At 36.9% G+C, this 13,012-nt stretch overlaps 3 protein-coding genes across 4 annotated transcripts; 2 read left to right on the plus strand and 1 right to left on the minus strand.

Annotated features, from left to right (window-relative positions):
* Nucleotides 1–1,274: 1,274 nt before the first annotated feature.
* Nucleotides 1,275–2,635, plus strand: LOC131430470 (uncharacterized). The gene is made up of 2 exons (XM_058595487.1): nt 1,275–1,455; nt 1,510–2,635. The coding sequence occupies exons 1-2, from the start codon at nt 1,377–1,379 to the stop codon at nt 2,613–2,615; spliced, it is 1,185 nt and encodes a 394-aa protein (XP_058451470.1). The 5' UTR covers nt 1,275–1,376; the 3' UTR covers nt 2,616–2,635.
* Nucleotides 2,617–5,045, minus strand: LOC131430469 (nibrin). Of its 2 annotated transcripts, none has more exons than XM_058595485.1 (3): nt 4,918–5,045; nt 2,875–4,859; nt 2,617–2,757 (listed from the first exon to the last, which is right to left on the minus strand). In XM_058595485.1, the coding sequence occupies exons 1-3, from the start codon at nt 4,943–4,945 to the stop codon at nt 2,674–2,676; spliced, it is 2,097 nt and encodes a 698-aa protein (XP_058451468.1). In that variant the 5' UTR covers nt 4,946–5,045; the 3' UTR covers nt 2,617–2,673. The 2 variants fall into 2 exon arrangements, with proteins under 2 accessions (XP_058451468.1, XP_058451469.1); XM_058595486.1 differs by having other exon boundaries at nt 2,617–2,783.
* Nucleotides 5,046–9,362: 4,317 nt separating this feature from the next.
* On the plus strand, nt 9,363–10,663 carry LOC131431801 (adrenodoxin-like protein 2, mitochondrial). The gene is made up of 2 exons (XM_058597697.1): nt 9,363–9,764; nt 10,100–10,663. The coding sequence occupies exons 1-2, from the start codon at nt 9,580–9,582 to the stop codon at nt 10,434–10,436; spliced, it is 522 nt and encodes a 173-aa protein (XP_058453680.1). The 5' UTR covers nt 9,363–9,579; the 3' UTR covers nt 10,437–10,663.
* The last annotated feature ends 2,349 nt before the right edge of the window (nt 10,664–13,012 follow it).

A 13,012-nucleotide genomic window follows, 5' to 3' on the forward strand; every position in this document is an offset into this window, starting at 1 on the left:
AATAGATTTTTCCATCCGTTTGATTGGACAGATTCTATGTCACAGATCATAGATTTCATTGGATATTCCGAGAAACTGACAATTTTTAAAACATTTAACCACATTTTCTCAAATTTTTGCTTGCTTCAAAATACACTAATGGTAAAGATTTTTTATTCAACATTCATTTTCATTTGGCAGCTCTGATTCTGCTTAGAAGAATCAAATGCATCAATCGATTAGTGCTTAATAGTAATCGAAGGTACTTGGAAGGTGATTGGAACTGAAAGAAAACGTCATGATCACTCTGTGATGCTAAAATGTGCTTTTCCATCTGACATCAATGGACTACCAAAGAAATTGGCTCCTCTTTCTCTCACAAACTAGTAGTTGAAGTAGTCCTGCCGGAAACGAATCAACTATTTCCAACTGAGCTAAAAAGTCAAAACGACCGGTAAACTGGAAAGCAGTTACAGTTGTCATCAAAGAAAAAAACCTGTTTTAATTCACCTAGTGGTGTAATGATGCCTTTTTATATCAATCATACTATTATATATAATACTGTAGTATTCTTCAAAACAGTTTTCTTAGATTCTTGAAAGAATAACCGAAATTGGTTTGTTTGACCGTCTACTGACAAAAATTATCAATTGAAGAAGATTTGAGGTCGATTTCAATGATGGTATAAAATATATAACAGACTTTATCCCATATTTCCGGATCCGGATGAAATTCAGGAATTTAGTATGAGAGCTTTCATTTGAATCTAAGTTTGCGAAAATCGGTCGCTCCATCTATAAGAAATGTTAGAACACATATTTTCATTTTTTGCACATTATAGCCCATAACTCCGGAACCGAAAGTCAGATCCAAATTAAATTCTGGAATTTAGTATGGGACCTAAAGCGCTTTCATTTGAATCAAAGTTTGTGAAAATCGGTTCAGAATATTTCATCTTTCATCTCCGAGAAAAGTACAAATAAAACGTTACATACACACATACGCACATACACACACAGACATTTTGCTACTCGACGAACTGAGTCGAACGGTATTAATACCAAATATTGAGTATAGGATATTTTAAAGAACTGTGGAAATATTTTACTAATACTTTATATTTTTTTTATTGAGTTTGAGCAAAACTGATGGATACGCCTAATACATTAGTACGATCGGGTCACAATCGGTCCGATGTGACTCAACAAAATTCACTGGGTATCTTTTTCGGCATTTTATTGTTCGGCGTGATGATCCAATACCCTTAGATTAGGAGACCAGCCCTGTACCCGCCACGAACATAATCAGCACGTGGTGGCGTTCTCATGTTTTGTTTTGATATAGTTATGTTGTTTATGTTGAGTTCATACTGAGTACGAGTTATATTCGTGCGAAAAATGGAGTATTGGAATAAACGGGATCTAGTTCCTCCTGTGTTGATTACATTTAAATGTAAGACAAAAAAAAGTAAAGAAGGTATTTTTCTGATAAATTAGCCTAGAATCTAATCATTCATCAACTTATTCACAGACATTCGAAGCCTTTCCACGCTTTTATCCACCGCATTACAGTACTTCGAATCGCAGAATTCATTCGAGAAGGCAGCCGCATATGTGTCTCGTTTTTCGATCCGATGGCACAACCGATTCTACAACATGCACGGATTTCGCCTGCTAAAACAACTGAATCAAGCGTTGCTTCGCTTCCGCAGTGTAGACATTGTTCGGATTTTGACTGATCTGGTCAGCATGATACCCGATGGTAGTTATTTGGAGAAAACTGTAGACTTGCCGACGAGGGCCAGTTTAGACTATTTGCTAGTACGTCTTCAAGGACTGACAAAGCTCTTCTGCCGCATTGTCGTACTGTCAAAGAATGCGACCAAATACTATGTAAGGTTCATCTCGATGGGCTATTTTTTCAATATTTCTTCGATGTTTTTGTGCTTGTTGGCTGAAGTATGGTACAAATCCCGGGACATTTGTAGAAAGATAGTGGAATTTTACGATCAATTGCTACCGCTGCGCTTGTTGCTGGCCGACGATGGAAAGGACTGGCCTTCGAAGGGCGGTATCCTGTTACCCGACAATTTAGCGGCTTGGTTAGGCAGTGACTGGACCGATGAGATTGTGATAAAAGAAGATCAGTTGGAAATATTGAACCTGCGTCCCGATACTGATCTGTACATGCTGTTAAACGGCGAGGAAGAAGATCTTTCTAACAGTAAAAAAATTGATGCTCTCATTGATGCTAAAACCATCGTGGCCAAAACGTCCGTAGTATCACTTCCGAAGACACTTTTGATGGAACATATCAAATCTGATGTTGGCGAAGTAGTTGCTCGACAACCGAAGCATTCGATGAACGATCAAATTGACCAGCGATCGGCAGATCGCCTGAGGTCAAAGTTTGACGTGAAAAAGTTCTTGGAACAGGAAAAGCAGAAACGCAAGCAAAATCTGTCACAGGCGCTAACAGGTAAAGTGAACTCCGCTACATTCAATGCTTTTGCGGCCAGTATGATGAGAGAAAGTGGGAAGATGTCCACCACCGACTACGTGAAGACTTTCAAAGAAGAGCTAGCGATTCTTACTGGAGGAGAAAAGGTGCACTCGAAAAAAAGAAAACACAAATAAATCCATAAACAAGCTTGAAATAGTTTTATTCCACGCTTATTTTTTGTTCGGACTGATTTCAGATGTGATCTTGTTCAAAATTATCCAAGACACAGACTAGTCTGGTTTTCACTATCGTTTTCTGCGGTTTGTAGTTCTGGTTCTGGAAGAGAAGAGGCGAAAACGGGTCTGAGCATTAATGGTTGAAAAAGTGTTCGCAACAACATATTCACATAGATTATATTCATTGGAGATTTGATGTCACAAGCGTTTCACTTACCTTTGTAAAAGCTTTGAAATTGCGGCTATCGTAGTTTGGAGCAGCTGCACTCGAAATGCCAGGCCTGTGCGAGGTCAAATTCATGCACTTAATTTGAACCTGGAACATGGCTTCCATTCCGTCAAACCACACACGAGTCTTTTGGTCCACATCGTCGCCATCTGGGTCCGTTTTGGATACACTGTTCGGATGATCATCCTCGGGTTTAATACTAAGATCACAAAATGTTGACGTCATCCATCTGTCATCCGGTATGTGGATTGGTTTAATAAAGCGCTGGTATGAAGCACTTTTGGTGCCACTGGTTACTGTCGAGCTGTTCGAAAGACTACTAATGGAAGCGGAGTTGGATTTTTCCTTCGACCTTGTGCGATTGCTTTCTTCGAAAGCAAACAGCTTTTCCTCTTCATTTTCGTCTTGACCATTTCTGGTCGATCGGTTGCGTTGAGATTGTGAAGCACTGAATGATTCCATCAGCGTCGGTTGCCGTTTAGTACGTTTCGGGATCGTGTCACCGAAGTTGAACAAATCATCATCATTGTCGTCCAGCATGAATAGCAACGGTCGTTTCTTTGATTGTTCTGGTGGTGGCGAACTGCGCGTTGTTGTTTCTCTATGATTAACGGAAAGAAAACCGGACAGTTGAGATATCTGTGAAGTTGGCAGGTTAGACGCAGGTGTCTCAGGAATGTCCATTCGATCTGTGGAACTTTCTGGCACAGAAGTTTCTGAACGAGTTTTTTTAACCTCTTTCGCTGGACTGGTAGTTGTTTCTACTCTCTTCCGTTTTCCAACAACAATGGCAGTTGAATGAGCACTCGGTTCAACGAATTCCGAAACAACCTCACAACCTTTAAGAGGCTGGTCGCCGTAATCCTTCGGTGTCTCGCTAGAAACCTTGTGTAGGTCAAGGTTTTGCGAACTATCTCGCGATTCCGTGTCCGGAATGGAGACATTCTCCGTACTACATAATGCCAACGAAGATCCTGCCTGGTCAACACTATTCTTGGCCAGCAAATCACCCTGAGTAATTGAGACGGTGTTCACATCAAGCACATTGGCGAATTTATATGTAGGATTGCAGTATTTTTCCAAAGAGCAAACCAATATAGCGAGTCCGATCTCGGTATCTGGGATCAGCCGTCTGCCAGCGTTCGTGACAATTTTCATCATATCCTCGATGACTTGAGAGGATGCCTGCGATAACGAATCCGTAAACGGTTGTATTACAATAACATGAGGTTCGATGAAAAACGATTTAGCAATTTTTCGCTTTTGAGCGCAAAAACAAATTCCTCCTGCCAGTTTTATAATACTCTCATATTTGCTCATGTTTTTGAGTTTCATAAAGATAAACACCTTTCCGTTAAACAGCGACTGTCTGGCAGGAACTTTGGTAAAAACAAGTCCATCCCGTCTGATGTACGACTCCGTGAAATCTGGTATGAATCTATCTGCGTCGGGAAAAGGTAAACTTTTTTCGACAGCGTATAGACACTTCTCAAAATATTCCGGTTTGACAATAGGAATCCCGGAAATCAAACACATCAACAGCTTCGTCGTCGTTGTGATTGAATTCATAATTAGGAATCGAGTTACGTCTGGTTGAAAGGTGTCCTCTACTCGACCTCCAAGCTTCTGTAACGCCTCCTGTAGAGATTTGCTTACACTGATCGTTGACGTAATACAAACGAAATCTACTCGCCCAACTCGCCAGACACTCTGACACATCCCAAATCGGATTTTGTCGTTCTCCTTCAGTTCCACCGGAACATCTTTCGGAAGTTTCTCCTTACTTTTTGCAATATTATCATTCAAAAACGTTCCGTAACGAGATCCAGCATCAATTAATTTTAGGCTTTCTGGTTCTGGATAGAGAAAAGCATGATTTCGGCTGATTGACTGATCACCCTGGATAATCAGCTCGCCCACCGATCGGCTGACGGTATGCTTTGGCTTTTCCGGTCGGATGTAATAAATGGCATCTGAATATATAAATAGGATAGTCAGTGGTTTCTATATAACATTGTTTAGAAAACTTACCGCTGTTCAAATTTTTCAAAAACCACATAATTTTTCATAGACAAAAACGCAACAAAAACCAAGAAAAAACAAGAACGTTGTTTTGAAGCAGCGATGCCAGAACAAACTATGAGGAATGCAAATCATTTGAAATCCTGTTTATGATCAGAGACGAGTGAAGAGATAAGACAGAGACGAGTGAAGAATTCAAAAAAGAATTCATGTCAATATTTGATTTGATTTTATATAATAAATTCAAATGAAGTGTGATGCTAAATTTGACAAAAATCTCATTTCCTTAAAATACAAACATAAGAGATAATTCGGTCATTTTTTTTTTTGCTAAGGCCTGTGAATTTCGATTGTGGTTTTTGCACATGTATTGTGCATTCATTTTCGTATAGGTTATGTTTGGTTGTATTATTATGTTAGATTATTTTATATTTTTCGATTGTAAATTCTTTTACATTGACTCCCGATGATGTTTCGCGTCGTCGCCACACGGATTCACTCTAGGACGAGAAAAAAAATTTCTTCCGCGAACAGAAATACACAAAATTTTATCGCACTAGTGCGAAATGATATCACAGACTAACAGACAGGACACTCAAATTAGATTCTTCAATCATTTTAACGGTCATTTCGAATATTCCTTTATTTGGGACAGTACTCACATGTGTCATGATGGCGCCACGTTACCCTATCAAAAACATCCTGTCTGTCATCTAGACTGTGTTTATTTTTTTCATTTATCAACAGAGTTGCCATTCATACAGAATTACCTGTAATGTATTGATTTGTATACGTCCATGCGAATTTCATGCAGGATACAGATTTGATACATATTGCCAAAACTATTTACAGAATTGTGCCTACTTCTCAACCTCCAACGCAATACAAAATCGAACCCGTTTTGTTACAATATTCACTTGCTTCTGGTCTGCCGCCACTTAATTTCGGGTGAAAACTACCAACACAATAAAAAATAGTCTAGATGAACAACGTTGAGTCACATAAATGGTTACCCGAATAAAAAATATTGTAGAAAAACAATACGATTTACTGTTACAAAACCTGCCACAATTTTGCTTTGAAAATTGAAAAATATTTTAATGTATTGTTATACACTATTCAATCAATTGTGAACATGCTTTTTACAATAGAATGTATAGGTTGTTAAGTATCGTAACAATTCAAATCAAAAAAATTTCTCATACATTTTTTCTTGGAAAACAATCAAATGTACAGTTTGCATATTGTTTGAAACACCACGTGTACAATAAATTCAATTGTAGAATCATAGAAACAATATATTGAATCGTTGGAAACGAAAAAAATCTTGTCAAGATACAATAAAATGTATTGTAACCCATATATCTAATTGTGAATCAATTGCTTATGCTGTAAAATCAATGGTTTATTTTTTTACGGGTACCTTCCAACATCGCGAAAAAGTTAAATATATAATCAACGTAATCCAATAATTTATTGTGACGATTCATTTTCAAATATTTTGATGAAATCAGGCATCCCTGCAAGCAGCTGATCGGTGTTGACAAACGAGGGGAAACCAACTAGTAAAAAAACTTTTACATAACACAAGGGGTGTACAGATAGTAAATAGCTCGCGCAGTACAATATAGGTGTAACTAGTGCATCACGAAAAATTATTTTGATAAGAATTTACTCATACTGTCATGTCTGTTAGTCTGTGATGATATGCTTACACTTTGACAGCTCCACCGGAAGTCGCGGTCATATTTTGTCAACTTCATTTCGGGTAAATAACAGAAAATTCCAGGCTGCACTTCAATTATTAACGTGATTTATATATTGATTCCGAAGAAAGAATAGTAATATTGATTCCAGGATTAACACGCGCTTTCAAATTTTTTTCGAATTTAAGGAGCAAAACTCATTGCAAGCGTATGAGTAATGTCAACAATGTGTGCGTAACAACAAAATCTTGCACCTTTTTCCTGATTTTAATTAATAAATATTCCATTTGGTTGAAAAATAAACCAATCAGTTCATTCTGCTTAAAATTGCAATTCAAGAAAAGCGAAAATCTTAGTCTAAAACTCTTCCGTTTTCATTCACGCAATTTTTTTGTTTTATTGTTGCTTAGAATGTCTAGTTTAGTTTGTTTTATTCCCATTGATTCACGTGTTATTCAAACGACTTCGAAATAAAGTTTCCTTTTACTCTTAGAGAAATCGTGTGAGAAATGTTCAAATGGTTGCAGTTGGAATATTTCTATAACAGGTAGAAGAATTTTGTTATCGTTCTGGAACATAGTGGAACGTTTTGAAAGCTCGCGGCGAACAGTCGAGTGTGTTTCTAACGTATAGCAAATACAAAAATTACACAGGATTTTGAAAAATTTTGTTCGAGCCTGTATATCTGTTATTTGTTCTAAAGATCTTGTGATATCTGCCGATGGAACTGGGAGGAATCACTCCGTTCATCTAGTTTAGCGAAACCACGTCTTACCTTTACAGCGGCTTGTAGTTGAAAGAGGCCGATGTCAGTCGCAGCTAGTCCTCGTTCGTGGTCAAGGATTGCTGGGCCCAATATTGGTAGATGCACGTGCTAACGCTGACGTTGCTGTCAAGTACAAAATCCTTCAGACACAATGATGATTTGTATAGTGTTGTCGTATCCCTATCCAATAGATCTGAAATTAGAAATTTATTGCAAGATTTTGTTCAGTCTCGGAAAATAACGATCGAACTGTCATAAATAAATATGCTTTCGAGTAGGGTTAGTAGGGCTCGTCTGCCAAATTTTATCTAACGGTTAACATAATTTGCGAGTTGGTTCATAGCCTAAATAATGACAAAACCGACGAAGCAAAACTTACATCGACAGTAGCACATTGAAGTTTATATAAAATGCAGAGACGATGCTCATTTTGAAATGATAGTTTCAGCAAGAGCTGTCAAACCGATTGGAATATTTTGAATTAGTTCTTTTTTCTATGATTTCTGATAAAAAACTGGAAAATTCATTTAAAAAATCAGAGCGGAAGTAGAAAAAAAAGTTTCTATTCTAAGGTAGCAACGATGACGTGTCAATGTCTAATTCATTGTGCAAAATCAGACCCTGTCAGCTTGGAGCGAAATCAATCTTCAGTTCAACAACGCCATCGCACGGTATCACATTCAACATATCGGTAGTAACATTTGATTAGGGCATATCGCACGATAGGCCCTTGCGAATGTTACAAAATATAATGCTTATTGCTCGGCTCTACAACCTTCATTAACACAATAATCGATATAATCTCGTAGATAGAAGCCCAATCTACGAAATTGTGCGCAATATGCTTGAATTTAATGTTTAAAACTTGAGTAATGAGCATTATTTTTCGTAACTTTTAAAATCTATTGTATGGGTGCGCAGCCCTGCTATTTTGGCGCGCACGAATTTGATATTTCTCTCCCCTACTTCTATGTATGAGATTCGATGCGGACTCACCTGAGGGCGACATGCTCGCAAAAAAGGATGTTGCCAATGATTTGTTCGGGAAATGTGAGAGCTGGATATCTTGTTAATAACATATGGTGTTTTTGGCAAAATCCTCGAAAAAGGCTAACTGAATTTCCAATTTATTTTCTTCGTCTTAGTCTCCAATTTTGGAGATGTTTTTCTCATTTATCAACAATGCCTGTTTTCTTAACATTGTAAGTAGAACCTTAAAATTGAACCTCCAACAAACTTGACTGTGGTTCGCACAGTTTTATTTCGTATACAAATAAATCAGCACACACTGAATTCATGTTCTTTACAAAGATGTCAAATTACTAACACTGAGACTATATATAGTAAGTGCAAAGCGCACCTTACAAGAAGACCAGTATATCATGTTTACCAAGTAATGCCATTTTTATTGAACGTGTAAAGGCAGTAATGATGAATCCTCCATACAAATTTGGAATGTCATTACTTAGTAATCATTAAAAATAAATAGTAGATACCATATAGGCAGACCTTGTTTGCTTGGAACGAAATCAATCTTCAGTTCAGCAGCGCCATCACACGACACTACATTCAACGTATCATGTCAATTGTTTAGGTGCGCAGTGCTGTTATTTTCACGCGCTCGAATTGGACATTTATCTCACCTACTTGTATGTACAAAACTCGATGCCAACTCACCTGAGGGTGCCATGGCGCCAATTCACTTTTCAAATGTAGCGAGCAAAAGGAGCAAAACAAACGACAGAGACAGTTTCAAAGTTTAAAACGTTTGTTCACTGTCCCTAATATCTGCAGAATATCTGCAAACTATACTCGAAAATCTCTTAAAATCTGCTTACGAAAATATATCCCCAGTAGAAATCGGCAGACCTGGCATCTCCGTATAGTAACGAAAGAAAACCTGTTTTTTTGAGATAGGACCATTTGTAATGTTTGCCACCATTTGGTAAAAATATTTGACATCCCTGATTGTGCTTAAAAAGACTATAGTGAAATGTCAATATGTAATCATACGGAGAAGTTCCAAAATCGTGTTAGTTTTTTGGAAGTCGACTTTCTTAGCTCATCAAATTGTATTAGAAAAAATTGGAAAATATGTTAATTTAATCGTGTGTTCTTACAAAGAAAGCGTCAACGAATCCTGTATAGCGTATTCATTTCTATAACGGATAATACTATCGAATCACGACTGAAAAAAAGATGTTTAGGTCGATTACATCACGGGCCACTCAGCTCATATTTAACAATTGCCTCGTCAAAACCAGTTTGGTAGATGTTATTAGCATCAGCACTAGGTGGCATGCTGTTCCTCTTCAGCAAGCGCGTTTGATTCAGAGTTTTTCCAGAAATTTGTCAACATCGCAGCCGAAATTACAAAGTGAAGAGTAAGTATCGCAAGTTGAACCAGGTGTGAAACCAACCATAAGGCTTTGTTTACATTAGCTAACATCAACAAGCGACTTTAGTTGTATCATGTAAGAGTACTTTCGCTTCAAGGAAGCAGCGGACAGTAGTTATGAAACTGCATAATGCGGGGCAGTATGAAGCGACATGATTTAATTGCATCATTTCACAATGCATTCATTGTTTCAATGGTTCAATTCGAGAGAGAGACACTTCACAATATTTGAAACTACTGCATGAAGTGGGTTGTTGATTTTAGCAAGTCATGCTATAACTTATTGGTATATTTTACATGTGATATATCTTATCTTTTCAGAGTCCAAGTCACTTTCGTTCGCTCTAATGGAGAACGTATTAAGGCAAAGGGTAAAATTGGTGACTCACTGCTAGACGTGGTTGTTAATAACCAGATTGATCTGGACGGTTTCGGTGCTTGCGAAGGAACACTGACTTGTTCTACATGTCACTTAATCCTGTCCAAAGCTGACTATGATGCTCTACCGGAAAAACCAGGTGACGAAGAGTTGGATATGCTGGATCTAGCTTACGAACTAACCGATACCTCTCGACTTGGTTGTCAAATTGTGCTAACAAAAGAACTGAACGGCCTGGAGGTGCGAGTTCCGGCCACTATTAACGATGCCAGGAGTTAACCAATGTCAACGGACTTTTTGTTGCACATATCATTAAAATATTTGTGTTTGTACAGATGGAATGTATGACTAAGATTGAATATGATGGGCTAGGTTAACTTTGAATAACAAAGAATAACAGTACGATTCGTTGCAATGTTTCAGCCAGAAGTTAAATGGTAAACCAGTTTTCTATTTGTCGAACAAATATTTTTTTTTAAATAAAAGAAAATAATAGTTAAACTTTACATTTGAGCATGCCTTATTCGTTTTAGTGATTGGGTAGAGTTATAACTTTACGCTTTGTATTTTATAGTGAATACGACTTACTTTACTATAGGGCGCCTTTTGAAAATTTATCCTGTACGAGAATACGAACGAATCTACACTTTCGTTCGAGTTCGAATTTTGCATTCTTTTTTTCGTTCGACTTGTATGATTCGATCGACTCTTGTTCAGGAACACTTGAAATTTCGAACATTAACCATCAAAGCTGTCAAAACCACTTACACGTTCTATATTATTTATATTATTAATTTCCTAAGTAAACGAAACCGTCACACTTGTATAAACAAATTAGAACGATTCTAAACCAAACAGAAGTAATACGTACGCAAGTCGATCGACTAATGTTCGAAAACTCGAACGAAAGATATTCGAGTTTATACCCAACTCGAACGAAATGCAGAATGAAAATTGCACATTCGATCGAAATATCTCGAATCGATCAACGTACGGAATAGGGGTGAATATCTCTTAAAATACATTTAGACATAACAATAATTTCTTCTCCATACCATCGGAAATATGTTCAGCAATTTATGATAAAATTTTCCGTAGTATGAGATATCTAAAATTAACTCAGTTGAAATTTTCTTAAATGTTTGTTATGAACGAGCATTGAGGTGAAATTCAGTACCAGAATAAGGTGCGCTAAACTCCAAACACATGGAATAGAACGAATCTCGCACAACGCATGTCGTGCAAAACCGACATATAGAAGTACGGAATATTTTCTGTAAGTATTGTGGGCTACATACTACAGATTTTTTTCGCTAGTAACTCCGATCAGCTTTTTTCAAATAGTCTCTAAATTCAAACAAACAAAACCGAGCAGAATCTAAAGATTTCTTTTATTATATCATCTTATTTTTAATTTTAACATACATTGCTATATGTTTCAGATGCAAAAATTTACCAAATATTTCAGGTACCCCTAGAAATACAAATATATGAAGGAAAATTTTCCGATATTTGAAAAAGTATGTATTTTATTCGTATTTTCGTCATCCAGTTATGTCTCTGACATTACCCGTCTTTTTTTTTACATGCTTTAGAAAAAGTATATTTTGTTCATACTTATTAATGGGTAGTCAACGAATTCGATTGGGAAGATACAAAATTATTTCTTAAGACTTTTCAAATTTCTTCAATATGCGTCGAACAGTCTTCCAAAAAATCGGAATTTTAAAATCAACTGATTTCAATGTAAATACACAATCAGTAATACAATCGTTTTACGGTTCACCTTGTTTACTGCACGAAAATAATAGATTTTTGGGTCAATTCTCTCACAATGACTTGTCGGTTTACCTAAAATACAGCAAAAGTGTTTTAGAACATCAAGTGGAAACTTGAGTGTAAATAATTTTCATATTTTGAGAGTCGCGATGAGTAGCAAAACATGTTCCGAAAATTGAAACGATATTAATTACGCTTTAGAAAAGGTTTCCTATTTAAGTGCAACTACCGATTTCCAGTCACAAAACTTTCAATCGTGTAATGGAAACTTCATCGGATTGACGAAAATATGGTCAAAAAATCAAAACTGCTTATCAATCTGACAATACTTTCTCTCCACCGAGGAAACTATTTAATAGGTGCAATGAACTGTTCTCTCAATGTTTCAATATTCAGTCTCAATATTTACAGTTCCAAACGCTTAATTTTTTTTTTCGAAAACTATGGACACAAGTGTAGTGATAATGAATTAAGTAAGAATATCGGTGACATACATAGTCTAATTTCTCAGCACTGCACACATCCTCTGGCACGGAAATTAAACAATATAACTGGCAACTATGAAAGAAGAAAAAAAAAGAAGAAGAACAAAACGCACACTCGATGCGTTTCACCACAAAAAGGAGGAAAAGAGAGTTAGATTCCGATCGTCTGTGCGTTGCGTCATTCTTTTCTTTGGACTACTTTCACGAAGGCACGACGTGATATTGGTTATTCCAGAATTTGGACACGACAACAAGTTATCAAGTTAATTGGATTGACGGTATTGAAAATACTTTGGACTAACTTTACTTGGAGTATTGTTACGTGTAAGTGTCGCTCATGGGAAATTAGTTCCCAAACAAGTAATATTTTTATTTAAATACGAAACATCACCGTCCGTCGAGATTAATTCAATGCTTTCATCACAGACTAACAGACATGACAGTATGAGTAAATTCTTATAAAAATAATTTTTCGTGATGCACTAGTTCCACCTATATTGTACTGCGCGAACTATTTACTATCGGTACACCCCTTGTGTTACGTAAAAGTTTTTTTACTAGTTGATTTCCCCTCGTTTGTCAACACCGATC

The sequence above is a fragment of the Malaya genurostris genome, chromosome 2 (genome assembly GCF_030247185.1).
Source record: "Malaya genurostris strain Urasoe2022 chromosome 2, Malgen_1.1, whole genome shotgun sequence".
NCBI classification, from domain to species: domain Eukaryota; kingdom Metazoa; phylum Arthropoda; class Insecta; order Diptera; family Culicidae; genus Malaya; species Malaya genurostris.